The 27185-nt window shown below is 38.5% G+C and overlaps 2 protein-coding genes across 2 annotated transcripts; both read right to left on the bottom strand.

Annotated features, from left to right (window-relative positions):
* Window positions 1-170: 170 nt before the first annotated feature.
* LOC120295683 lies at window positions 171-1056 on the bottom strand. Its single transcript, XM_039317022.1, has 2 exons — window positions 653-1056; window positions 171-538 (listed from the first exon to the last, which is right to left on the bottom strand). Exons 1-2 carry the CDS (start codon window positions 718-720, stop codon window positions 331-333), a joined length of 276 nt encoding a protein of 91 aa, XP_039172956.1. The 5' UTR covers window positions 721-1056; the 3' UTR covers window positions 171-330.
* A 1624-nt stretch (window positions 1057-2680) lies between these two features.
* Window positions 2681-5378, bottom strand: LOC104453354 (bifunctional phosphatase IMPL2, chloroplastic). The gene is made up of 10 exons (XM_010067882.3): window positions 4933-5378; window positions 4758-4836; window positions 4482-4576; window positions 4344-4393; window positions 4035-4159; window positions 3832-3898; window positions 3469-3558; window positions 3141-3252; window positions 2905-2971; window positions 2681-2777 (listed from the first exon to the last, which is right to left on the bottom strand). Exons 1-10 carry the CDS (start codon window positions 5300-5302, stop codon window positions 2771-2773), a joined length of 1062 nt encoding a protein of 353 aa, XP_010066184.2. The 5' UTR covers window positions 5303-5378; the 3' UTR covers window positions 2681-2770.
* Between the last annotated feature and the right edge of the window lie 21807 nt (window positions 5379-27185).

Below are 27185 nucleotides of genomic sequence, written 5' to 3'. Positions count from 1 at the left end.
AGAAGTTTGCTTTGTGGTCAGCTTTCTTAATTCAGCCATATCATCAACTGCACTTTATTTCATTGGACAGAGTCTTTACTCAGTACGGGAAAAGCTCACGAAAATATTCGATCGATTTTAAGCTTCTGATAAAGATCTATATGATACGAGGTATGAAAATCTGGACTTTCTGAAGGAAATCTTTTTCGATCCAATTTCTGTCCAGGTCCAACTTTGTCACCAATTCATTCAAATCTGGTTTATGTACACAGCATGAACAAGTAGAAAGAGAGAGAAGAGAGAGAGAGAGAGAGAGAGAGAGAGAGAGATGCCTCAAGTAACCTATGGTATCTACACGCCGATGCAACTACTGAGGCATTGGGTGCTGCTAGATGCACTTCGACATGGGTACGGAGGAAATGGTGCTTCTTTCCTCTCCAAGTACTTCCTTTTCTTGACGTCCTGGCGTTCTTGTTTCTTGAGATCTTCGAGGCATTGCACATCGGCCATGCATACGAACGACCTTGACTTTCCCGAGTAATACCTCGACAACCCTCTTCTGCAGAAGAAAAGAGAAGCCCGGAACAGTTAACGGAGACATTCGTCCCGGTAAAATGCTAGGTTGAACTCATCGTACGCCAAAGAATAACGTGATCAATCGGTTAGTTCTTACTTATTTGGAAGGTTGGTCTTCAACACGCGCATGTCGAACATCCTCGCCTCGTCCGCTTGATTTTCCATATCGGATCGTATCTGAGACAGAGAAGGGACAGAACCGAAGGAGGAGGGACGTAGCTTGTTTCCGAGGATTTCAAGAAGAAAATCTGAGAAAAAGCAGGAGCTGATAGGTAGGTATATGTCTGTAGGTTACATCGAGGATGGGAGCACGCAATTCATGGACGTTGTTGATCGATGGAGCAGTTTCTATTCGTGAGGGTTGTTTTGTTTGTGTGGCCTCTCTTATCACCCACAATTTTTGCGTAAGAGGCTAGAGAGAGATGCATCCACATTCACATGTATAGTTTCTAACCTCCTCAATTAGCCTGTCTTTCCCATTAAAATCTTGCCTTTTGGTTCTCCTACTCTCCTATTGTTGCGGGTGAGTTAGTGGTTCTTCCTGTGGACCTGAATTGCTATATCTGGTTTTTATTTTTTTTATTTTTGGTCGAAAAAACTAGCCTTCATTACTTATAACCATTTATCCGGTCGAAAAGGCACTAAAATAGTAGGGATACTATAGAAGAGCAAACATTTCCATTCAATCATGCTGTTGAAGTGGCAAATCTTTTCACTTTCTTGAGGTCTCGTAATCCAATCAATGTCAATTTTATTACGATATTTTATATGGTGTAATCATTAGCGTTTTTATGGTATAGTCCATCTGCTAATATAGGGACTCATTTGGTAATGTGTGGGCATGTGGATAAGAGGGCACATACATTAAAGTCCCTCTTAATGTTTCACCCTTCCTTTCTTTACTTCCAATCTCCATCGACAAATTCTTGCTTGGACTCGAATTCACATATATCGGATTCATTGCAATCGTGGATTATATGATCTCACACGATCAGTGGATGTAATTGCTTTAGATAGGGTAAGATTGGCAGAAGACAGGATAACATTCTCCGAGAAATTTTTTTTGTCCTTGATGATAGATTGATCAGTAGCCAAAAGCCTTCTTTTCTCTGTGCGAAGCATTTGGTTTTTTCTCTTGTCTAGAATGGGCTCAACTATGAATGGGCTAAATCACTTAACGATGCATCCCTTGCTTCACATGGTGTAATAGCTATGATAGCATTCAATCCATTCAAGTATTTCTCGACCATAGAGGATTTCTTCTTTTTAATAATTCAAGTGCACGAACGTAAAGATCCGATTAATTGAAAACCCATCAAATATCAGGAAGTGATGTAAACCTTTTAACCTCGAGCTTTTAGCTTATGCAAGTGGCTATTACCCAGAGCGGTTTTCTCATAGTTGATAGGATTTGAATGGGTGACCTCTAATTCCTAAATTGAAAATCTCTCAATGCCCAATCCAATTGCAGCAACCTGGGAGAGTTATGATCCATCAGTGGCCACTAAACTCAAGTATCATTTGCAATGTGACAAAACTTTGATTTAATCACTGTAATGCCAACTTTATTTATATTTTTTAAATTGATTCACTTGGACTGAAATCCACTTAATTTTTTGATCAAAGGAGCTAACTTAAAGTTCAACGAGACACCAAGTCATCCCTACCTAAAAAGTTAAGGGCCTGTTTAGTGTGGACCAAAATGTATCGATTGAGTAAACACACGATAGTGAGTGAAATCAAAGTTTAGTGACGACATCAAATACCATGTTAGCTTAGTGATTGAGGCTGAAATTTACCCCATCTCTAAATATAATCACTAAAGCAGAATACTTCCCACAGGTTTCAGATGATCTAATCTTTGATACCGACTCTTTAGTCTGCTTGCCAAGAAGAAACAACACTACTACAAGATGTGCTAACATGGCATCTATTTTGGGCTATCTCTTTTTTTGTCACCCAGAACTCAATGTTACTTCAGGTTTTAACTTAGAATTTATCTTATCGGTTTCCAACACTTCCTTAAAATATTGTAACTAAACATCCATATCAGCGTGAGACTGATAGATTTTTAAGCTTAGGAACTTAGGCTGCAGCCTAGTCACCCGCCACTCATTTTTCACTGCAACAGCTATCTTTTAGCATTATGGCAATGGCACGTAAATCCCAGGTATCGGCACAATGCAGTTTTTCTAAATCACCTTTCACTAACCTGCTAACACCTACACCAGTTAATGACATCCATGAGGTCCTAATGGTTCTTGCAATAAATTAACAGAATAACAAGGATTAGATCCAAAAGAATTGCATGTTCCATAGTAAATCAATTGTTACGAAACCAGATCTTACTGCCACTGTAATAAATCAAGAGCTTGCTGGTGAACTTCTTTGTCTCCTGCCGCCACAACATTAAAAGCTGAAATAAAAAGAAAGAAAGTCCTTTAAAGATGAAGCACATGTAAACAATCATAAACCATCACAAGATGCACCTATAACCAAGGTCCATCAATTGCATCAGCAACTCAGAATAAATCATGACACAAATAGATGAAGGTGAACCTTTCAGATGGAGATGGTGATAGTACCTTGCGCATGTGAATCCGGTGAAGGTTCCCAATAAAGTTGGTGGCCTTTCCAATCAGTTATGATACCCCCAGCTCCTTCAATCACAGGTATCAGAGCGAGAAAATCGTATGGCTGGTAGAAAAGAAAAATTTAACTACTCAGAAGGTCTGAAAATTCTTTAAGAGCTTATTTATTTTGCGAGATATGAAAGATGAAACTACTGAAGGCACAAAACCAGGAAGTGGATGATCACTGAAGTCCTCTATCGGGACACAGATACTTCCTCGCTCAGCTTCACATACTATATTTGTGAATCATCATATGCATTAGAAAAATTGCACACTGTACCTTTAGACCAGACTCAATGACAAGATCCACGAAGCCAGAAGCCAAAAGAGCATATGCATAGCAATCACAGCCATATAATGGCACTTTTACCTGCAGAGAGTTGACATATTAAAATTGACATTCCCATATCATAGATTCATCAAATAAAAGAAATGCAGAATTATGAGCAGAGAGTAATGGGAAATACTAAAAAAAAGGGAAAATGCGAAATCAGAACTTCCCTGAAGTATCGATTCTCTTCAATCAGCACATGAGTTTGTGTATCCTCATATATATAGGGAAACAGAACCTTTCATGGTCAGCTGCCTAAGTATGCCTTAAAATTATGAGACAGAATAGCTAAAGAAGATTACGTAAACTGACCTTACTTCTAACACGAGCAAATGCCTCTTCAGCATCTTTCTTAAAGAGATGTGGACTTGTTGTGTATCTGAGAAAGCATAACATGAAGACAAATAATAGATGCGTCAATTGAAAGGTTTCATCTGCAGATGCTTGTCAACTTTCTTTCACATAATCAAAGCCCAACTCATATTCGGTTACATAAACAGTACACAAAAACGTACAGATATGCCTGGGATATTTTTGTGCACGCACGTGTCGACAGTTCTTCTCCATTTAGTGTAGTTCTCTTTCCCGTTATCCCAACCCATCTTTCCTTTAGAACTGGTTGATCGATTATGCCAAGAATCTGAGGAATTCATAATCATCACAATCAGACACACAGATAGTATTGCTATAGGCCTACACATCGAGTTCAGGCAAGCGCCGTTCGCTTTACGTCCCAAAAAAATTGTATTTTTCTAATGGCAAGACAATGTCGGACAGGGAGAAGCAACATATGCGATACCGCTTAAATTCTGCCTAGTTCTCACCGGTTTACCCTTGTGAAGAAGAGCAATCAGAGTACCGAATAAAGGCTTTCCTGAAACAAATAAGAGTTTTGAGTCGCTCAAGCTGGGTCTCAGCGCGTCACGAAGAATAAACCAGAAACACGAAGAGGCAAAACATACCAGTTATAAAGCTCTTCGTCCCATCTATAGGATCCAGAACCCAGACATAATCTGCAGACCTCTCCTTGCACCTCCATCCCTTCTCCTCTCCATAACTGCAATTGCAACTAGGCGGATCAAAGGTACTAACATCTCACCCCCTCACTCCTATTCTAATCATATAATTTTCGCCAGTCATCGACAGTCGAATCGAAACACATCTTCGCCTGTACTTCGAAGCAAATTCGATAATTAAAAGAAAGCGAAACAAAACTCCACTGCGGCATTTTCACATACATTGCATGAGCAGGGAAGCTCCCCAGTATAATCGCTACCATGGCCTCTTCAGCCGCTTGATCGGCGATCGTCACCGGACCTACACCGAAAAGCGGGAACCGGAATCAACGATAGTCACTGCTTCCGAACGAGAGCAATTCCCGCGGCACCCGAAAAAGCAAAAAATCACACTCACTCAGGTCCTCCTTATCGAGAATCTCGAACTTCTTCCGGAAATACTTCCGGATCACCTCCCCGGCGGCGTCCGCGGCCCGACCGGCTACCTCGGCGAGCCGGCCGAGCTCGTCCTCCTCGGGGCCCGGCTCGACGGCCAGGGCGCGGTCGCCGGAAGACGGTTCAGCGGCGGCGGCGGAGGAGGAGGCCATGAGGGGAGAGGGCCTGAGCTGCGGGCAGGCGGAGAAGGAGAAGTTCGGAGGGCGGCGGCGGCTGGGCCGAGGGATCGGAGACGGGACCGGAGGGGCGACGATCGGAGCTCCGGCCGGCGGGGAGAGGAGGCGGAGGTGGGTTTTAGCCAGCATCTTGGCGAGGCACGCGTGACTCGCCATTTTTTTTTTATAACGGGCGGGAATCGGCTACAGAGAGAGAGAGAGAGAGAGACTGAGTTGAGATCCGAGTTAGAGAGAATCGGCTTCTTCTTGAGAATCGCCTATCTAGGGTAGTACCGGCTCGGCTTGTAAAATATTTAGGGTTAATACCTAGAAAATCTCACATTGGTACATTTATTACAAATTTATCCCAAATTAATTTTTTGATTATGAAAAACCCTAAACTGGTATATCGTGATAAATTTACCTCGATTGACTATAAAAAAAAAACCATAAATTGGTACATTCATGACAAATTTACTCCAAACTAATTTATTCGATTACAAAAAGCCTAAAACTGATAAATTTGTGACAAATATACCATATGCTAAATTGGATTAATACCATAAAAAAATCACAAAAAATTGTAAACTGTGACAAACGGAACGTAAAATCCTAAATTAGTATACTAGTTAACTATCATGTGTCATTTAATTTAATAATTTGAAAATAAAATTTAATGAAAACTAACATAGGATAAATTTATCACAAATGTACCAGTTGAGGTAAATTTGTCAAAGGTATACACCAATTTGGGGTTTTTAGTGGTCAAAAAAATAGTTTCGTTTAAATTTGTCATAAGTATATTAGTTAAAAAAAGGATAAATGCACTAAAAGTTGATTGCATCAATTTAATAATTTTTATAACTTAATTATATATTTTGAAAGTTTTCGAACTCAATTATACTTTCATGATAAATTTTAGGATTTAAATACACTTTTTAAAAGTTTTAGATTTAAGTGTATTTTCATGATAAGATTTAAGACTTTCACTACATTTATTTAAAAAAAAAAATGAAGATGGGTAGCGATGTAAATAGAAAATCGGGAAAATTTCAAAAAATGACCCGAAGTGCCATTATTTTCTCAAATAAGGGCCCAGGAGTAGATTTCATTTCAAATAAGGACCGAAGTGACTTTGGTTGTTTCAAATAAGGGCTTGAAGTGGCTTTGGTTGTTTTAAAATAAGGACTTGACCTTGCCGGTTGTCGACTAACTAAAATTTTCAACCGGTCAAGGGCATTTTCGTCATTTGGCATTTTCCTATTTTTTTTTCCTATTTTTTTTAGTTCTTCTTCTTCCTCTTTGTCGATGGCTGTCGACCATTGGTGATGTCCATAAAGGGCTGGGCGAGGGTTGCCTTCACCGGCGAGGGCCACCCACGCTAGCCACAGGTGAGGGATGGCGTCGCTTAGGCATGGTGACCCTCACCCAAGGCCATCTACTTATTGTTTTTGTTCCAAATCTGTTCTTGGGAACAAATAATTAGATTTTTTGTTCTCGGGAACAAAAGTGTTAACAAACGCGGTTTTGTTCTTTTTTTGTTCCTTAGAACAAAAGAATAAAAATTTGTGTTCCAGGGAACAGAAACATAAATTGCCAAACACACCCTAAGGGAGCAACTGCTTGAAGATGAGATCATGGCATTGTGAGAGCATGCACACAGGATTTTAGGAGATGTGGAGGCATGATTATTGTTAGCTGGGTTCACTCCCATATGGAGGAAGCCTAATGAAATGCAAGCCCAATGGCTTGAACCCAAATGACAAGTCATATTGAAAAATAAGGTTTCTCACTATCTTTTAAGTGGTAGTCACAAAGAATGTTATTAAAGACGTAGAAACAAGAGAGACAGAGAACAAAAAAATCTGGGTTTAGGACATATCTGATTTACACCAAAGCTAGTATTGGATGTTGATTCGTGGTCCGATTAAGCCGAAATTTTTTCAACATGTTCGTGGCCCACTCTTCTCAAATCTGAACGGTTTGATTTTTGTTTAAAGCTTCCTACATTAAGTTTTTTGTAGGTTGAACAAAGCCTGGATTTTTTTTAGATTTATCCTTGATTTCTTGTGAGATCTATGCATATTGTCAAGAATGATGTTCTCAAGGTCTCTACTACTATGTACGTTTAGTATTTGCTAGAAAAGAGCTTTGTTCACTCATTTTTGTTGATAGTGAAGATTTTTTTTTTGTGGACTTCGGTTTTGCGGTTTTTGATCTCCTCATGTCGAGGAAGTTTTCCACATAAGAAATCGTCTTGTGTTTGCATACTTGGTATTTATATTGTTGTACTATGTTGTTTCCTATTAGATTTGCACAAAGTGAGAGATTGTTTTGTTCTACTATGCTAATCCGATATTGTTCGGTTGTTACTATTCTCTAATCAAAATGGTATTAGAACTTTGGTTATTACTAGATTTTTTTTGCCTTGTGTTAAATGATGGAAACAAATATGAGTATAATGGTTATATTGAATGGTTCAAATTATCATATTTGAATGGGAAGATGAAAGACATTTTATATATGAAGGATTATTATTTGCTCGTATTTGCTTAAGAGAAATATGAGAATAAAACTAATGCTGATTGGTCCCTATTTCATCATCAAGTGTATGGTTATATTAAGCAATGGGTGAATGATAATGTTTTGGAACACATCATTGAGGAAACTCATATACGTAGTTTGTGGAATAAGCTTGAACAATTATATGCTCAAAAGAATAGAAATAACAAGTTATTATTGATAAAATAGATGATGACTCTAAAATATCAAGATGGTACTTGTTTGATTATCTATTTAAATTATTTTCAAGGAATTATAAATCAGTTGGCTGTGATATGAAGCAAGTTGAATGATGGGATACCGGCGTTATGATTGCTTAGTATTTTGCCAAACTCATAAGAGACGTTTCAAACGTCTTTGTCTAATTCAGTCCCAGATGATACAATTATTACGGATTTGACCAAGAGTAGTTTTTTGAATAAAGAGATGAGAAGGAAGACACATGGATCATCATCTTCACATTCTAATGCCTTGATTGTTGAGAAAATGAGAAGAAGTGAGTCTTGCGGTCCGAAAAATAGAGATAAAAGCATAAGCAAATACAATAAATTTGCTAATTTTGAGTGCCATTATTGCATTAGAAGGGACATATTCAGAGGTATTCCCATCAATTCAAAAGAAAAAACAGAAAGAGAAAAGTAAAGAGAAGGAAAGTAATAATGATAGCAATGACAATCATTTTATTGCATTTAAAGAAGACTTTCTTACTGTATTTGATGGTAATGCGGTAAATCTTGTATGTCATGAGATCAGTCTGGTAATTGATAGCGGTGCATCTATTTTACTTTATCTCGTAGTGATTTCTTTACATCGTACAAGTCAGGTGACTCTGGATCTATGAATATAAGAAACAATGGGCTGGCTTAACTTCTAGGCATTGGTGATGTGCCTAGAAACCAGTAACGGCGCAAAGTTAGTATTGAATAATGTAAAGCATATACCTGATATTCGTTTGAATATGATTTTCATAGGTAAGCTGGATGATGAGTGGTATTGCAACGTGTTAGTGATGTTCGATGGAGGCTTACTAAAGGTTCTATTGTTGTGGCAATAGGCGGAAAAATGTTCCTTGTTGTATATTATGCAGACAAAGTTGTCCACAGACAGAATTGATGTAGTAGACAATGAAAAGCAATTGAGTTATGGCATAAGAGACTTAGTCACATTAGTGAGAAGGGTTTGTTAGTACTGGCCAAGAAGTAGCTCCTTTCAAGAATGAAAAGTTCAATGTTGAAGGAGTTTCTAATTATTTAGCAGGAAAATAAAATGAAGTTGCATTCAAAAGCTTTCCTCCTTCAAAAAAATCATGTATATTTGTTTAGTACATTCTAATATTTGTGGTCCTATGAAGACAAAATCATTTGTTGGCTCTCTTAGTTTTGTTACTTTAATAGATGATCTTTGAAGGAAAATTTGAGTTTATACCTTGAAAACTAAAAATAAAGTATTATATGCTTTTAAGCAATTTTAGCTTTAGTTGAGAGACAGGCTGGAAAGAGTTGAAATGTATTAGAATTAATAACAGGAGAGAGTATATTGGACCTTTTGATGAATATTGCAGACAACAGGGTATTTGACATTGAAAGACACGTCCCAATACACCTCACTTAAATGGCTTAGTTGAGTGAATGAACATGACACTAGTTGAAAAGATAAAGTCTTTATTTTATAGGGATCTTTTTGGGGGTGAGGCTTTAGATACGATTGCACATGTATTAAATCTTACACTATACATTCCTTTACAATTTGATGTTCCTAATAGAGTTTCGACAAGCAAAAATGTTTTTTTATTTATGATTATTTGCATCTTTGGGTACAAGGCATTTGCATATGTTCTTCAAAGATAAGAAGTCTAAACTTGATGTAAAAACACAACAGTGCATATTTATTGATTATGGATAGTTAATGTTTGGCTAGAAGTTCTATGATCTAGTTGAGATGAAAGTTATAAGAAGTAGAGATGTTGTGTTTATGGAAGATAAGACAATACAAGATATTGAGAAATCAAAAATGATTTCACAGCCACAAGTTAGTGATGATATGATTGACTTGGACCCACTTCCTCATGCACGTATTCTTGTAGGAGCGGCAAGAAATGAATGTCCCGAATAATAGACATGTTTATGAATATGTTGAAACAATAGGGGTGAGCATGGTCCGGGTTGGGTCGGTCCACCCCCTAACCCTAGGACCAACCTGTACAGTGCTGGTCCTCAATTCTTGGGACCGAGGACCGACCCTATTGAGCTTGGGATCGAGGACCGGACTGACCCAATGGGTTCGGTCCAGTTCCAGGGTCAACCTAGGACCAACCAATAATTTTTTATTTCATTTTTTTGTACTCCTTAAAAAAACGATTGAGAATCGGAATGACCCAATGAGTTCGGTCCAATTTCAAGGTCAACCCAAGACCAACTAATAATTTTTATTTCATTTTTTGTACTCCTTAAAAGGGCAACTAGGGATCATACCAACTCGATGAGTTCGATGGTGAGCGAGGTTAGTTAAGAAAAGCAAGTGATGAGGGTCAAATGAGGTGAGCATTGAACATAATGAGCATCGAATGTCAAGCCGGGAGCAACAAGCCAAGCGAGCATCGAGCAGCAAGCGACACGAGTGACCCAAAGCGAGCGAGGCGAGTGTCAAGTAGTGAGCGGAGAAATTATTTCTTTCAATTTTGGAAAATTGAAGACTAAGAGAACAAATAAGACAGAATAGAACGAATACTAAAGGAGGATGCCATAAGATGCCTTTTTGGACGTCATGAGAACTTCTCACAAAAATATTTTCATCCTTCGTAAATTATGACTATTGACGCTATAAAAGACATTAAAAACCTAAGTTATTAAAGAATAATGTAAAATTACTTGAACTCTCACTAAAGAGCTGTTTAATGTTATTGATGCTGTTTATTTTAAGGTTTTCTCTATATAAAAAAATTATATATATATATATAGTCAGGGTTGGTTCGGGTTGGACTGACTTAGAACTCTCAGGATCGAGGACTGACCCGCACAGTGTTGGTCTAGGAATTCCAGGACCAAGGACTGACCCAGTCTCTTAGGGAACCAGACTAGGACTAGCAGGGTTGGGCTTGTCCGTCGGTCAGGGTCGGTCCAAGGTTGACCTTGGACCGATGCTCACCCCTAAGAAACATATGATACTATTCATGAGCCAGAGGGTCCATCAGATATTCCACCGGATGTTCCAATTTAGAGATCCGTTAGAGACCAATGACCTTCCACTAGATATTCATAAGATGAGTATATATTGTTCACTGATGTAGGTGAATCAGAGTGTTATGCACAAGCAATAGGGTAACATCCTCGAATTCCAAGCCGTAAGAATAAGGTATAAAGGTCGATCATGGAAATCAATGACATAAACCTTGGATAGACCAAGACATGGCATGTTTGGCCATGGACCTAGTACACCCGACCGAGACCCGATATGGGCAAATAACTAAGACCAACCACAAAGTTTATTTTAAGACATCCAATGGACCAATTTTAATTGGAAATGGTTAGGGACAAGTTTAAGAAGGCTACCGACTTAGTTGCACTCATTTAATTAAAGTTTAGTAAATTTTGGTCTGAACTGCAGTTTTCATGGAACCGTTGATCGTGTACAAATATGAACAACTTCTCCAGTTAGGTGATACCTTATGTTAGTCTCATGATTGCCTTGGATGAGATTTTGACACAAATCAATTAATGTGAGGATCAATCAATGGACAAGTGTCAAGAGGAAATTGGAGTTCTAAAATCTTCCATAATCTTTTAACCTAGTCCATCCTTATCCATTATGTGCCACATATCATTTGCAAGGAAGAAGGAGAAAACTTAGATGCCAAGTAGTCGGAAAAAAATATCTAGGCTTCATTTAATGATTTTGGATCTTAGTTCATAAATGATAGGGATGAGTCACCACTTAGGTGTCCCTTATAAGGTTAGACCATGATGACCCCAAAACATAGCCTTAGTGAACAAGGCAAAAGCCAACCAATTAGAAAGAGATATTAGGCATCGAAGGGGCTTATGTATCCCTTAGGGCCATAAGCACATCATAAGCCTAAAGCAAGCCTTAGAGGATAAGTAAATAAACGGACCAACCATAATCAAACATGAATAAGCATATATGCCAACTAAGGAGACTAGATAGGCCAACTCGTTTCTTAGGCTTAATCATGAGATTGGCGTCAATAATTGAAGAGGAGGAGGCCTATAAATAAGAGAAGGCATTCTCACATTTTGAGGCTTAGCCATTCTCTCCTATCCCCTCCCTCCCTCTCCTCTCTTTCACGCCATTCTCCTCCAAGCCGCCCTAGAAGCCGACCGACCACCAAAGAAGCATCTTAGAGCTAGGTCCAAAAGGTTATAAGTAAACTTTCCTAACTCTTCGATAGGGCAATGTGCTACGCATATCGATTTTAGGATCACGTCATCGTTTGTTTGTGTTGGTTTTGTATTGTTATGCTTGTGTTCTATTTGTCTGTTGTTACATCAAGTAAGTTCATGGTCTCACATGGATGTCAAACACATCTAGATGTCAGAGGAAATGTTTCATATGACTTTCGACGTGTGCCGAGGTGGGTGCATGACCCACACTTGATTTCGGGACAACATTAAGACATGTTATTACTTGAGATAAGTCACGGGTCGATGTCAAAGCTGAAGTGAACGGTTTCAAGTCCAGACCACGAGCTCAAGTAGCATCCGGCATGAGTTTAATTTAGTAGGACGTAAGAGTCGTTCAGTTTACCTCGCACGGCACACCTTCGGGCCTTTCATTTGGCTAAAAGTTTAAACATAAAATAAATTAGTTGATGCTTGAAACGAATGGACACACGATGGACTTATATGCGGACGTTGGGGGATGCTGTGTCGTTGCCTGGAGTAAAGCTCTGGATGCCATCTTGATATTGAGATCATGGACGATGTTGGCCCGGGTGAGGCCGATGCTTGGGGGTTGCCCTGAATGCCATCCTGATAATGAGATTGGGATGATGCCGGTTGCTAAAGGGAAACCGATACCCAGTTGTCACTGGAAGAGTTAATTAATTTCGATTAATATGATACTGAAAAAAAAGAAAATGAACGTCCATGCGTAAAGCTTGAAGTGATGCTTGCAAAAGCTGGGTTTGTTTTGATATGTACTGCTGAGTCCTTGCATTGATTTGAGCATATGTTGCATCGGGTCACTTAGTGTTTGAATGGATCTTATGTGATGCATGCATTTCTCTTAGTGACCAAAATAATTGTAAGCCATGGATTTTTGGGAAGGCTTGTTCTTATGTACTAACTCCTTATCTTGATGCTGGAAAACACATAGATGATTGAGAGCTATTCAAATGCATAAGCAAGGCAAGGCACAAACTTTGCTATTGATTTGCCATCGAAAAGTGGGTGGTGATTTTGTATTTGAGAATCGACGGTGAGACGTCCTCCTACAAGAGAATTAGGACTTTCTACTTACTACTTACTAAGTCATTAACTCATTCTTATTGTTTTCACCATTTCAAGTATGTGATGGATGAACCAACCCCACTATTCGTCTATCCCGACCTTCCCATCGATATGCTTACCGCCGTGGCAGACATAGTAAATGTAAAAGAGGACGCCACCTCCCGGAAATACACCCTGGCAGATCCCACAGGAATGTCGTAAGAGAATGAGTCTAGGATGGGGGTCATTTTAGGGAGAAGCTCAGTAGAGGAGCTAGGCTACCCCTGCCTTTTGATCAACTATGTATGGAAACGAAAATAAGTAGCTCGGAACTAGGATGGGCATGTAATCGAAACAATTTTTGATATGTGTATGTGTGTATGAATATATACTACTTTTATTTGCTTGGCTTGTATATGTCTTGCTCGGCTTCCATGTTTGTTTGAATGGGGATTGTCTTTCAAGACGTTCGACATTGTCAATGCTAACCCGTCGGGTCATGCTCTCGTACCAAGGATGGAACATGGGGTGCGATAGAGGATGAGTGCAAAAACAAATGGATTGATGCTATGCATGATGAAATATAGTCACTTTATAATAATCATGCTTTTGAGTTAGTGAAGTTGCCTAAAGGCAAAAGAGCTTTGAAGAACACATGGGTATATAAGTTGAAGCAAGATGAACGTACTTCACAACCACGATACAAAGCTAAATTGGTTGTTAAGGGATTCGGTCAAAAAAAGGGTGTTGACTTTGATTATATATATTTTCTTCAGTGGTGAAAATGTCATCTATTTATGTGGTACTAGGTTTGGTGGCTAGGCTAGACTTGAAAATTGAGCAAATGGATGTCAAAATAGTCTTCCTATATTGTGACTTGGAGGAAGAAATATAGATGGAACAACCAAAAGGTTTCAAAGTGAAAGGAAAAGAGGACTATGTGTGCAAGTTGAAGAAAAGTCTCTATAGCCTAAAGCAAACACCAAAACCGTGGTACAAAAAGTTATGTTAGTTATGATGAAACAAGGCTATAAGGAGACTTCCATGGATAACTATGTGTTTATCCAAAAAAATAAATAAATTTGATGATGACTTTATTATTCTCTTACTTTATGTTAATGATACGCTTATTGTTAGTAGGAATGCTTCACAAATTGAGTTGTTGAAAAAATAGTTAAGCAAGTCTTTTGCCATGAAAGACTTGGGCCTAGTGAAGCAGATTCTTTACATTAGAATTACTCAAGACAGAGATGTTAGGAAGTTGTTTTTGTTGTAAGAAAAATATATCAAGATTATTCTTTAGAAATTTTACATGGACAAGGCTAAACTTTATTCCTCTTGCTACCTACTTTCAGTTAATTACAAAGTAAAATCCCACGACCAATAAAGAGAAGAAAGATATGGAAAGTGTTCCATATGCCTTGTCTGTAGGAAACTTGATATATGCAATAGTATGTACATGTCTAGACTTGATGCTTGCAGTTGGCATTGTTAATCATTATTTGTCAAATCTAGGTAGAATGGATCATGAGGTATTTTCAAAGACCTTCTAATTTGAAACTTAGTTTTGAGATTGATAAACTTGAGTTAGTTGAATATATAGATTCTAACTTGGCAGGAGATATTAATACATGTAAATCTTCTTCTGGTTATTTGATTTCCTTTTCTAACAGGGCTGCGTCATGGAAGTCAACATTGCATAAGTGTGTTGCACTTTCTACATAAGTGTGTTGCACCTTCTACAATTGAAGCTGAATTTATTACGAATGACTAAAGCTATGTTATGATTGAAGAAGTTTTTTGAATAACTTAGGTTCAAGCAAAAGAGGTATGCATTATTTTGTGACAATCAAAGTGCGCTTTATCTTGGTAAAAATTTATCTTTTCATTCTAAATTGAAATACATTGATGTTAGATATTATTGGATAAGAAAACTTATAGATGAGAAGTTGTTGGAACTTGATAAAATACATATGAAACATAATGGTTAAGATATGATGACAAAGACTCTACTAAGGGAGAAGTTTGAACATTACCGATTGATAACTGGGATGGTGAATCCATCCACATCATCATGAGGGGGAGAATTATAACTGTAGGAAAAATGCTCCCAGATGGTTATGGCATGAACACTATAAATACCAGTGCTCGTCTATTGGAGAGCCCTCCCCCCGGCAGTGCATAAACGACCAAATATGTTATCTTTCAATTTATTTTTTAATTCCTACACTGTAGTTATAGTTTCCTAGACTCACATCAATTAAATTCTAGTTTTTTTCTTAACTATAGTTTCGTTGATTAAATTCTAACATTTTTCTATACGTTTTTAGGCTTTGTTATCGATTAAATTCTGGTATAGTTCATATTCCTTTGGTTCGGTTTGAAGTAATTACATTCTCGAGCTTTGTCATCAATTATATTCTAGCACAATTTGTGTTTGTCTGGTGTCATTTGAAGTGAAGTTATCAATTCTTTTGTCCACTTGTGATATTTCCTGTCAAGAGTTGTCATAGAACCTGTCTCCTTTAATAAAAATCAAAGAACAATTTTCGTTGAAAGAAATTTTGTTGTACAGTTAAATTCCAGCAAACATATGCCAAACTCTATCTTATTCAATCCCCAATCCCCATTTTAGATTTTATCAATCATGACCGACCACTATACTCCTCATCTTGAAATCAAAGCACTCATCTCCAAGCTTGATTACTTTGGCCAACAACCTCTCTCCCATTTTGAAATTCTTGATTTAACTTTCATGTAAATTTCAGCCAAACTTCCACGAACCTTTGAATTGCATTCCACTTTGTCTAAATTATGGCTAATTGCCACAAATCTTGGAATGTCATCCAATTCCAACAATCTTGGAGTTAAGACCTGTCACGCCCCAAACCTCGAGCACACACGTGCACATCCCACTGCGGTCGATAGAAAAGCGACTTCTAAGGACACGTCGCCGACCCAATCAATTACTTACACATGCGAAAGCGGATAATTAATCCCCAGACAAAACTCAATTAGGATTGAAAAGTAGGAACACATTTTTAAATCCAAACCACACACCTTTATACACATCAAACCAATTCATTTATAGGACTAGGCTATTAACAAAAGATCTATAGAAAATCAGTTCTAAAAAACTAAGCTGTCCTAAGACTAGCTAGTCAGATCCAGTCGCCAGCTCATCAGTCTTCACAAGCACCGGGGGCGTCGGGTCTTCCACCAACCCATTTGGAGGATCAACAACACTCTCACCTAGAGCAACATCTATGATACCAGGGGGAATATCAAAACACCTGAGAGGACCATCCAGGAATCCATCGGGTCTGTAGCGATTCCATGCTTTGAATTTATGAGGGACCCTATGAGGAAGATTCTCATCGACCCAGACAGTAGTCACCGCAAGTTCATAGACCCAATGACTTCCGGGATCGGCATAGTAAAAATCCTCTCAGTGACTCTCATTGGTCTACCAAAAAGCTCTGGAGGATCCGCCATTTAGGGACCTGAAAATATTATCCCGCAATGGGGTGAGACAACGTCTCAGCGAGTCCTACCCTCTAAGACTCGATTAGGAAGAAAATAAGCCCCAGGGCGTTCTAGTCACACAAAGAGGATTGAGGACTTACCTTGCCTTAGTTCCTTCCTGCATGTCAATACATTTCATGATTCAACCAATCAAATTAGTCCCAACGATTCAACTCAATCATACTATCTATCTTTTAATGCCGTCTATCAAATCATTCGTCAATAAGACATATGCTCTCCAAAACTGTAATATATTGACGGTAGCTCACCAAAGCTGTAGCATATATATATATATATATATATAGAGCTCACACTAGCATATATAATAGATCGCACAAGCTGACAATGATGTAAACCAATCCATTCCTCAATCCAATCAATCAATCAATTCAAACTGGTCCTACAAACCAATTACGGTGCCAAAAGCCGACACCGGGTATTTTCAAGTTAAATACCAAAACTTTTCCAATTTCACTCAATTCCACACTTTTAGAATGATTATCATTTTCACTCAATTTCTCAATTCAACATACAATTAGCACAAATTGATCGCACTGTTGCGATCAGTGCGAAATTTTAACGACCAGCCATCCCGGCAAAATTTTCGAAAATATTAAATAATTAAATTAAATTCCGAAAATTAAATAATTAAATATTATATTATAATAATATAATATAATATATAATATTTATAAAATTCGAAATAATGAATTAATTAAAAATAATTAATTATGGCTTAAACAAGATTATACTAATTTAAATATACAATTAGCCCTAATTAATCAACCACTAAACTAATCAGACACTAATCTAATTAACATTTAAATAATCTACTCTAACCACCTAAACTTACTTAGACTAATCTAAATACCCCTTAAGCATAATTAACTTACTAAGTGAGGTTTAGAGGATAAACTCACTAGTTTTGCATGCCGGTGAGTTCATGGCGACCACAACGCCAAGGCGGTTGATAAACCTCGAAACGGCGACACCAATAGAGGTTAGGAAGACACCAAAAATGGGCCTTGAAGTCTCCAAGGCCCTGCTATCTTTAGCTACTAATCTTGGATGGCAAGGGCTGCTTCGATGGCTTGGCTTGCTGGAAACGGCGGAGAAACGGCCAAGTGGTGGAAGAGAGGCAACGGCAGAGCTCTAGTGACTTGGATGGGCGGCCAAGCAGCCTCAGTGACCAGGAGCTGTTGGTGATGCCAGACGATGGCAGAGGAGGAGTTGGAACGCGCAAAGCAGCTGGGTCGGCTCCGGTGTTGGCGTGCAGGCTTGCAACGACGATGGGGTGGCGGTTCGGTGGCCGGACGGTGAGCAGCGAAGGAGAGGATGGCAAGCTCGGTTTTGGCTGGTTCTTGGGAGCTCAAAAGTGCACAACCATGGAGAAAGCAAGTCCAATGGAGAAGATGAAGTGGCTGAAGAGAGGGGTCTCCTTGGTGGCTTCTCTAGGCTCAACACTTGTCCTTTCCTCCTCTCTCTTGCCCCCACCTTGGCCGGCCCACCCCTTAGCCATTTGCCCTTCATTAGCTTCCTCAACAAGCTTGGCAAAGAGCTCAAAATGTCATGTGCCAAGGGATTACGAATTTTGGATATTTGTACATCAAATCCAACCAATTCTCACTCAATTCCATCCAATTGAAGCTCAATTAAATTGGTCCATGTGTCCTCAACCTTGTTATGTCTTTTTCCCATCAAATGATCCAACTTGCATCCCAAAGATTTGATAAAAAACGGCCATCTGACAATCCCGAACAAAAACGGCCTTACTTTGCTTTTCCACCAAAAAATCCCGGTTTGCGTAAAAATATTTTGAAGATGAGTCGACGTTCCTAAAATGAATTGTGACTTGACAGAACTTTCAATTTCTGAATTCGGGTTAAAAATCACGGTTAATTTCAATCTAGTGCAATTTGAGCGCATCCTAATCTACCGGGTAGCTTTTAGAAATTTTCAATGCAATTGACCCGTGGTTGATTATTTTCAAGCCACGACATAATCTTCTACACATTGGTGACTCTCGGTTGTCCTAAAAATCTCGAGATTTCAATTATGAACACAGGGTACCCAAAACGACAGAAGAATCGGTTTAGTGCCAATCGACGAGGATATTGAAATAAGGTGGAATCACCCACGCTCTAATCACATATCTCAGTCGAATCGACCTATTACTGATTTCTGTTCGATTTTGACAGTGTCGTAATGATCATTGCAGATTAATACGGTCGAGCAGCCGATTTATGGTCAGATTCTCAAGCCTATTGCATTTAAATTCCTTAACGGTTTCACCTGATAAACTAGTTATTTCGTGAGTGATCAGCTCGGAGAATTGAACTATAAGCGCGTCGATGAAAAGTCTATCTCATTTAATTGAAAACAAAATCAGAAATTTGGGATGTCACAAGACCAGCTCTCACAATACAAGTTGCATGTAATCCCAAAATCTCCCAAAATCTTGGAATGTGTCCAATTCCACCATCTTGAAGTTTAAGCTAACTCCCTCGATCTTGGAGTCAAAGCCAAAATTATATCCAAATGATTTGCAACCTTCAGCCAATGAAAGGGAAATGTGGGTGGGGGAGGGGGGGGGTTTACAATTACCAAATAAGATCTCATCATATTGTACAAGTGCCAATTCAATTCTAAGTTTTTCAATTTTGTTAATGTAACCCTAAACATTTTTGTGAAATATCAAGGTAGTCATTTTGATCAATTTTAGCATGAAATTGCTCATGTGGGTCCAGTCATCTCCAAGCATTGTACGTGGCATGGTGGGTGATTTGATGTGGACAACTAAGTAGATTACCATGTCAACAATTTATGAGGCAATTGATTGGAAGGATTATGTTGCCAAAAGTTTATGACTATATTGGCAAAATTAGAAAATCTAGGACTAAATTGGTATCTGCAATTGGTTTATGAGTGAATTGACTATTTTTCCAAGGAAAGGGAAAGAGATGGTGATCGAAAATCCTATAGAGGCGGGACTCAATTGGGGTTGGTCCTAAAATTTCAATAGAGTTTAGGCACCTCACCTCTGAATTCTAGTTCATCTAGCATGCCAAGCCTTATATTGGGCTGATAATATTCGTGACCAAGCCTCTAATTCATTTGACGGTAAATGCTATTTCTATACCTAAATGTCCATAATATCTAAAGGTAGAGAAATACAGCAAGAAGAGCACAAAACTAGATAGAACTTATGTTTTGATTTAGGGGTCCAACTCTATTGATGTCAACAAATTCAATCCCTAGTTTTCTTATGAAAGAAAGCCTTCAAGCGAAAATTTTGGTGTTGACAATTGGGATAGTAAATTAAGTATAATAAGCATTTCTTATACATATATATCAAATTATTTTTAATTTTTCAAAAAAAAATATAAGAATGATTTAACATACATTAGTATTTTTTTTAAAGATATTATTACTATAGGTTTGGATATGTTGTCATGTAAAGAAATACAAACATAAAACGCCACCACAATTGTCCAAGAAATTGATGGTTTTGAATCATGAGTACTTCCATATAGGGCAAAAGAACGCTTCAAGTGCCATAATTTTGCCCAAAGGGACACTTAAGTGCCATAACTTATGAAATGTACACTTAAGTGCCACATTCGAAGAAAAACGGATCATTTGAGTGCCACTCCGGCCAAACTTTGGCCAAAACGGTGATGTGGCATTTTTTCGCTGAAGCGCGCCCAAAATGACACCATTTTGCACGCTGACGTGACCAAATAATGCAAAAATGGCATCGTTTTGGGCTGACGTGGTAAAAAAATAATTAAAAAAATAATTAAATTAAATTTAAAATGAAATTTAGTTTTTAAATAATAATTTTAAAATTAAAAAAATTAAAAAAAGGAATGTGGGGGAAGCGGGCGAGGATCATCCCTCGGCTGTCGCCGTCACCGCCCCGCTGCCCAGGGGAAGGGCTGGCGGCAGTGGGGGGAGGGTCGGTCGGGGTTGCCGGGCCACGGCAAGGGGCCGGCAACCTGGTCGATCGGCGCGAGGGCTCGCGAGCCCTCGCCCTGATTTAGGGCAAGGGTTGCAGCCCTCGGCCAAATTTGATGAGGTCGGCGGCCCTCGCTGGATCCGGGCGAGGGCCGCGAGCCCCCTAGATCTAGCGGTGAGGGCTCGTGGCCCTCCCCCAGCCCGGTGGCCCTTGGCCCGGTCGGGCGGGCCGTCGACCCTCGCCGGATCTAGGCGAGGTTGCGACCCTTGCGGTCGGTCGGCCGTGGTCGCCCCCCGGCCGGGGCTCGGCGACCCCGACCGACCCTCCCCCTGCCATCGCCGACCCTTCCGGCGGCGGTGGGCGCGGCGGCGGTGGCGGCGGGCGAGGGCGGGGCGATCCCTCGGCCACCTCCCCCGTTCCTTTTTTTTTTTTTTTTTTTTTCTAAATATTATTTTTAAATTTTAAATATTATTTTTAAATATTTTAAATAAATTTAAATTAAATTTAATTAAATTTAATTTTTTTTTTTTTTTTTTACCACGTCAGCCCAAAACGATGCTGTTTTTGCATTATTTGGCCGCATCAGCGTGCAAAACGGCGTCGTTTTGGGCTCAGTTTGCCAGAAAAATGCCACGTCGGCATTTTGGCTGGACTTTGGTCGGATTGGCACTTAAGTGATCCCTTTTACTCCGATTTTGGCACTTAAGTGTATCTTTCGTAAGTTATGGCACTTAAGTATCCATTTGTGCAAAGTTATGGCACTTGAGGGATCCGCACGTCTTCATATAAAATATAAAATTTTTAGACGACCTTAGCACAGCTTCTTCTTGGCCAAGTTTTCACCTATATGAATTGCAAAAGAACAAAAGCCATTGCCGAGTCAAAGGTATATCATTTTATATCTGGTCATATTTTTCCACAAGGGCTTTGACTGAACATTTGTATGGCATCTTTGCTGAACAATTTCTTAAATGTACAGCTAGAATGCTCATGGAACCCACCATCGAAGTAATCATTGGGAAATTCGTTTCAGTTACATCGCATATTCGTGTTGAAAACCGATCATTCATACCGACATTAGCCCTAAACAAAAGGCATGGTTGTTGTAAGAAATACAAGAGAAGATTCTTGCTATATCAACATCATCCCTAACTAGAAGGCATGGTTGTTGTAAGAAATACAAGTGAAGATTCATGCCTATGAAGCATAAGGACAAGTCAACAGGAAGTTAGTCTTCTCTCATTTCGCGAAAAATGTGGAGTTTCTGAAATATATTTTTTTAAAAACTATTTTCTAAAAATGATAATATTTTTCAGTTGTACGGCTAAACCTTGAAAATGAACCAGAAAATATTTTCAACCATTTGCTATGGAAAATTGGATTTGATTTTCCTCTATACACTCTTTTTAATAATTTAATTTAATTTATTTTTAAAACGAATTTTTAGTTTTTTCTTTTCTTTTTATTTTTTATTTTTTTCTTTTATTTTTTCTTTTCCTCCTTTATCTTCTTCAGTCAGTCATCGGCCATGGCAATGGTTGGCAACCGGCCAAAGCGAGGCTCACTTGAGCCTGTGGCAAGGCACACGCACCTCTCAAGACGATACGACTGCTATGAAATTATGGTTCCTCCTTTTTTCTTGACGACAGAAAATTGCTCTTGAAGTTTCAGGTGATAACAAACCTGTGCTCATTATTCTCCAATATTTCATTCTTTCCAGTTGGTTATAAAAAACAAAGAAAGAAATCTCTTGCTTTTGACCTAAGAGATGTGATTTATATATTCAAGTAAGCGGTCTACATGATCTATATAACATGCAGTATTCTTGCACATTACCGTATATCATCGTCTTTAATTATAATTTATCATTGTGTGTATCTACTTGATTTGCTGCATTGGCATGTCATCAGATTCACCAACACATGCACATTAGAGAAGAGCAAGAAATTTCTATTTTTCTCCCTTGGAACAGAGAAAACTTCAATATTTGAAACATAAGTGTTTATTAAGTTGGATTTTGAGTGATAGTAATAATAATGAGCAATATAGGCAAATGCAAATCTTAAAAGGAAGAAAGAAGAACCTCGTTGATCTGAAAACTGGAAAGTTTGCGAAAAAACAACGAAACATAGGCCTCGATCAACTGCGACAGCTTTAATCCTTAGACTTTAGAAATTTTCGCTGAAAAGGAATTTAAGACAGCTTTGGCATCGTTCAAAGTTTATTTTCCTGGCTCATTGCCAACATAAGATATTTTCTAGCCCCCTCAAGTTCCATATCCAAGAGAAACAGCTCATAAAGCATTCATACTCATCTCAAATAGTCTCTACTTGAGGTTCCTCTTGCCAAAAGACAAATACCCACTTTCACTTACGCAGCATCAATCTTGAGAGCAAAAAGGAAAAGAAAACAAAGGGAATACATCAAAATCTGAAACCGCTGCCTCCGTTTCATGACTCACGCATTTTTATTTTTATTTTTGTTTCGGGGTGTCGAACGTGACTCACGCATTTCAGGATCCCATCTCTTCATGCGAAAAAGTATCTTTTTGAACATAGGATGTCTTGATCATTTGACGGGTCTTGCAAGGCATGACTTGGAAATTTTGAGTCACTTTTAGGTGGCCAGCGATAAGTGATAGTGACTTTAAAAATATGTTAAGATCTCCTTTCTTTTTCGTGAATAAAAAGATAATATTTTCCTTAAGGGACCTGTTTTTTTTTTGCCGTTATAAATAGAAGTTCTCGGGTACTTGTTGAAACAAAAACAATGGCATCTTACTTCTACTCAAACTCCGTGCCTACACTCTTGTGTGCACTCTTGCTCATTCAAACCTTGGAATTCGGTCATTCCAAAGCCTTAACAAATGTAAGATGCATTGCCACTGAGAGGGAAGCTCTTTTGAAGTTCAAGCAAAATCTCACTGATCCTTCAAGACGTATGGGGTTGTGGATCGGCGAGGGTTGTTGCAAGTGGGAAGGAGTCAAATGCAATGAGAAGACTGGTCATGTCTCAAAGCTCAATCTTCGTAATCCCTGTGATGACATAGAGAGTTGCAACCTGGGAGGTAAGATACATCCTGCTTTAAATGAGTTGAAGTTTTTAAAGTATCTAGACCTCAGTTTCAACGATTTCATAATCCATAAAACCCAAAAGTTCTTAACTTCTCTTCATAAGCTGGAGTATCTCAACCTCTCATTTGCTGGCCATGGACAAATTTCCAATCAACTCAGCAACCTTTCGCTTAAGATACTTGGATCTTAGTGGGTGGAACTTGTGGGAGCCCTCTTCAAGTACAGAGAAACTTCGATCACTATCGACATTTTCTAACTTGAAGTACTTGGACCTGTTTTATACCTCCCTTATCAACCCCAAAGAGTGGTTAAGTTCTATAAATATGCTTTCCTCCTTAGAGTGTTTACTATTGATGGGATGTGATTTGGAAGATGCTTCTGCTTCTTTGCCTGTCAATTTCACTACTCTTAGATTCCTTGATTTGAGTCAAAACTCCATAAATTCATCTATTCCTCCTTGGTTTCAAAACTTCAGCAAACTCAAACATCTTGACTTAAGTAATAATGATCTCCAAGGCATATTCCCCACTTTCATCCTTGAAAATAATCAATGGCTTAGATTCCTTGGTGTCTCTTCAAATAGGATGGAAGGTCAACTTTTGAAAAACTCAAGCATTTTTTGCAATTTGCAAGAACTCATGTTGAGTTCTAACAAATTTAGTGGGAGGATTTTTTACACCAAAGATGGTGCTCTGAATTGTAGACGAAGTAACCTGAAGATTGTTGATATTCACAACAACAATTTTAGTGGTTACCTACCCAATCAATTCGGGAATTTCAAAGATCTTGAATTCCTTGATCTTTCACAAAAACTCGATTTCTGGTCCTATTCCCAATATTGTGGGCCAGCTATTATCTTTGACAATGTTGAACCTCGCTTTTAACAAATTGAGTGGGAACATTCCAGAAAGTGTTGGGCAAATATCCAATCTAGAGGTGATGGATATTAGTAATAATCAATTGGATGGAATTGCCGACCAACTTCACTTTGCAAATCTTACCAATTTGATCGTGTTGAACATCTATTCGAATAGGCTTGTCATAAATGTTAGTGCATCTTGGGTTCCTCCATTCCAAATTCAAAAGATTCTCATGTCAAGTTGCAAAGTGGGACCAGAATTTCCAAATTGGCTTCGAACACAAAAAGAAGTTTCAATTTTAGACATGCCAAATGCTAGCATCTCAGATGAAGTTCCTCATTGGTTATCTAATGTTCTATCTAGCATTGAACAGTTGGATCTCTAAAAAAATCTGCTCAGAGGTGACATTTCCCAAATTATTGGGAAAGAGATGCCAATATTAACACAAGGGTCACTTTCTGGAAATAACCTTAGTGGTAAAATTCCAAATTCATTATGCATGTCAAATTAGTTGTCTTTTCTAGATCTCTCTAAGAACAAATTGTTTGGGAGACTTCCGCAATGTTGGAGGAAGTCACAAGCTTTTTTGGAATGGATTTCATTGGGAGCCAACAAGTTAAATGGTCAAATTCCAAAGTCACTATGTCATTTGGAGCAATTAAAAGTTCTTGGTTTGCATGAAAATGGCTTGGATGGAGTGCTTCCAAAATATTTACTAAAGCTTGATTTGAGAATCCTCGATCTCAGTGACAATCAATTCACTGGTAGAATACCTTTGTTTGGTAATCCTAGATCATTTGAGATAATCGATCTTGGGAGAAATTACTTCACCAGTGACATTCCTTTGCAGTTGTGTCATCTTGCTAATCTCTAGTACTTGAGCCTATATCATAACAACCTTTCCGAAGGCATTCCTTGTTGTTTCAACAACTTCTCGCGAATGTGGACCAATTCCACTTTGTATTTCAGATCCACGGGGGGTTTCCCATTATGGTTGATATAAGAGGAATAAGCATGGAATTCACTAGCACGCTCCCATATTTATTTTCCATTGACCTCTCAAGCAACGGATTAGACGGAAAAATACCAGAAGGGCTAACGTGTCTTGCTCGACTTCAAAATTTGAACCTCTCTCAAAATAAGCTGGTTGGAAAAATCCCTTTAGATATTGGCAACTTGAAATATTAGAATCACTAGATTTATCCGATAACTGTTATCAGATGAAATCCCTCATAGCATATCCAATTTGGACTTTCTAAGTCATTTGGTTCTTTCCAACAACAATTTATCCGGTCCTATTCCATCGGGCAATCAACTAAGCACTCTCAACGATCAATCTATATATCGCGGCAACGATGGACTTTGCGGACCTCCTCTTTTGAAAGTTTGTCCAAGAGATGAGCTCGATGATAGGGGCAAACGAGATTATCACAATTCAAGCAAAGATGAGTCTAATGAAGGTGACTCCATTATTATTAGGTTTTACTCAGGATTGGGATTAGGTTTTGCGGCGACATTCATGGGATTTTGCGGCATATTACATTTCAAAAAGTCTTGGAGGATCTCTTATTTTCTGGTGGTGGATGGGATTATCAGAAAATTGTCAATTGGAGGATGATTTCCATTCTATGGTTCAAGAGAGCTTTCCAATTCCAACTACGCAAGTAAGCAGCTATTTAGTAAGTAAAATCTCCCCTCTCTCTCTCTTTCTCTCCCTCCCTCCCTCCCTCTCCCTCCCCCCATAATATCTTTTCCTCATACTCATTTGTTTTGATGATAGATTTGCTAAACAATTCTATTTATTGTCCTCACATGTGTGAGTCACAGGTGAGACTTCGCTGCTTGAAAGCATAGATTGGCTTACCCAATTCCGAACACAAGTGCCGCAGCAATTGCTATGAAGCTGATAGTTCCCTTTTCATGATGGAAGATTGCTTTTGAAGATTCAAGTAATAAAGAAGTTGTGCTTATTATTCTCCAACGTGTCTCACTTGCTTTCCGTTTGGGTATTAAAAAAATCTCTTGCTTCTGTCCTATAAAATAAGATGTATATGTTTAATGTAAAATTGGATGAGTCTATTGTTCCCTAGGGTACAATCACATTGTTTCACATTGTTTTCATATTAATAAAGCATCAATAGCTATCAAAACATTTTAGACTGCAATTTGTTCAGCCGATAACACGCTGGTAAGTTACAAATACTTTTACGATATGTTCACTGGAAGTCTTAAAACATGTCACGAAAGTGCAATTGAGTTCTAAAACTTTCAAAAAGTGCAATCAAAACCTAAAAATTGTCATGAAAGTGCAAACCAATACTTCCGTTGATTCCGTCCAATTTGGTTAACGAAAAATGCTAACGTGACTCTTTTTTAATATTTTCTCTCTTACATATTGATGATGTCGCTAAAATGGTGTCATTTTAGTCCAAATATAATTTTTAATACAAATTTTATTTAAATTAAATTAAAAAATAGACTAAATTAAAAAAAAAAAGAGAGAGAACTAGGCAAACCCTAGCAGGCCCTTAGCTAAGGCTTGGCGACCCAACTGACCATTCCCCCACCATCACAAACCCTTCCTAGAAATGATGGGTGGCTGCCGCCACAAGGGTTTGTAGCCCTTGTTGCATGATG

This window comes from Eucalyptus grandis, chromosome 7 (genome assembly GCF_016545825.1).
Source record: "Eucalyptus grandis isolate ANBG69807.140 chromosome 7, ASM1654582v1, whole genome shotgun sequence".
Taxonomy (NCBI): Eukaryota; Viridiplantae; Streptophyta; class Magnoliopsida; order Myrtales; family Myrtaceae; genus Eucalyptus; species Eucalyptus grandis.
The sequence above is the reverse complement of the archived record's forward strand: the minus strand, read 5'-3'. Positions and strand labels throughout refer to the sequence as shown.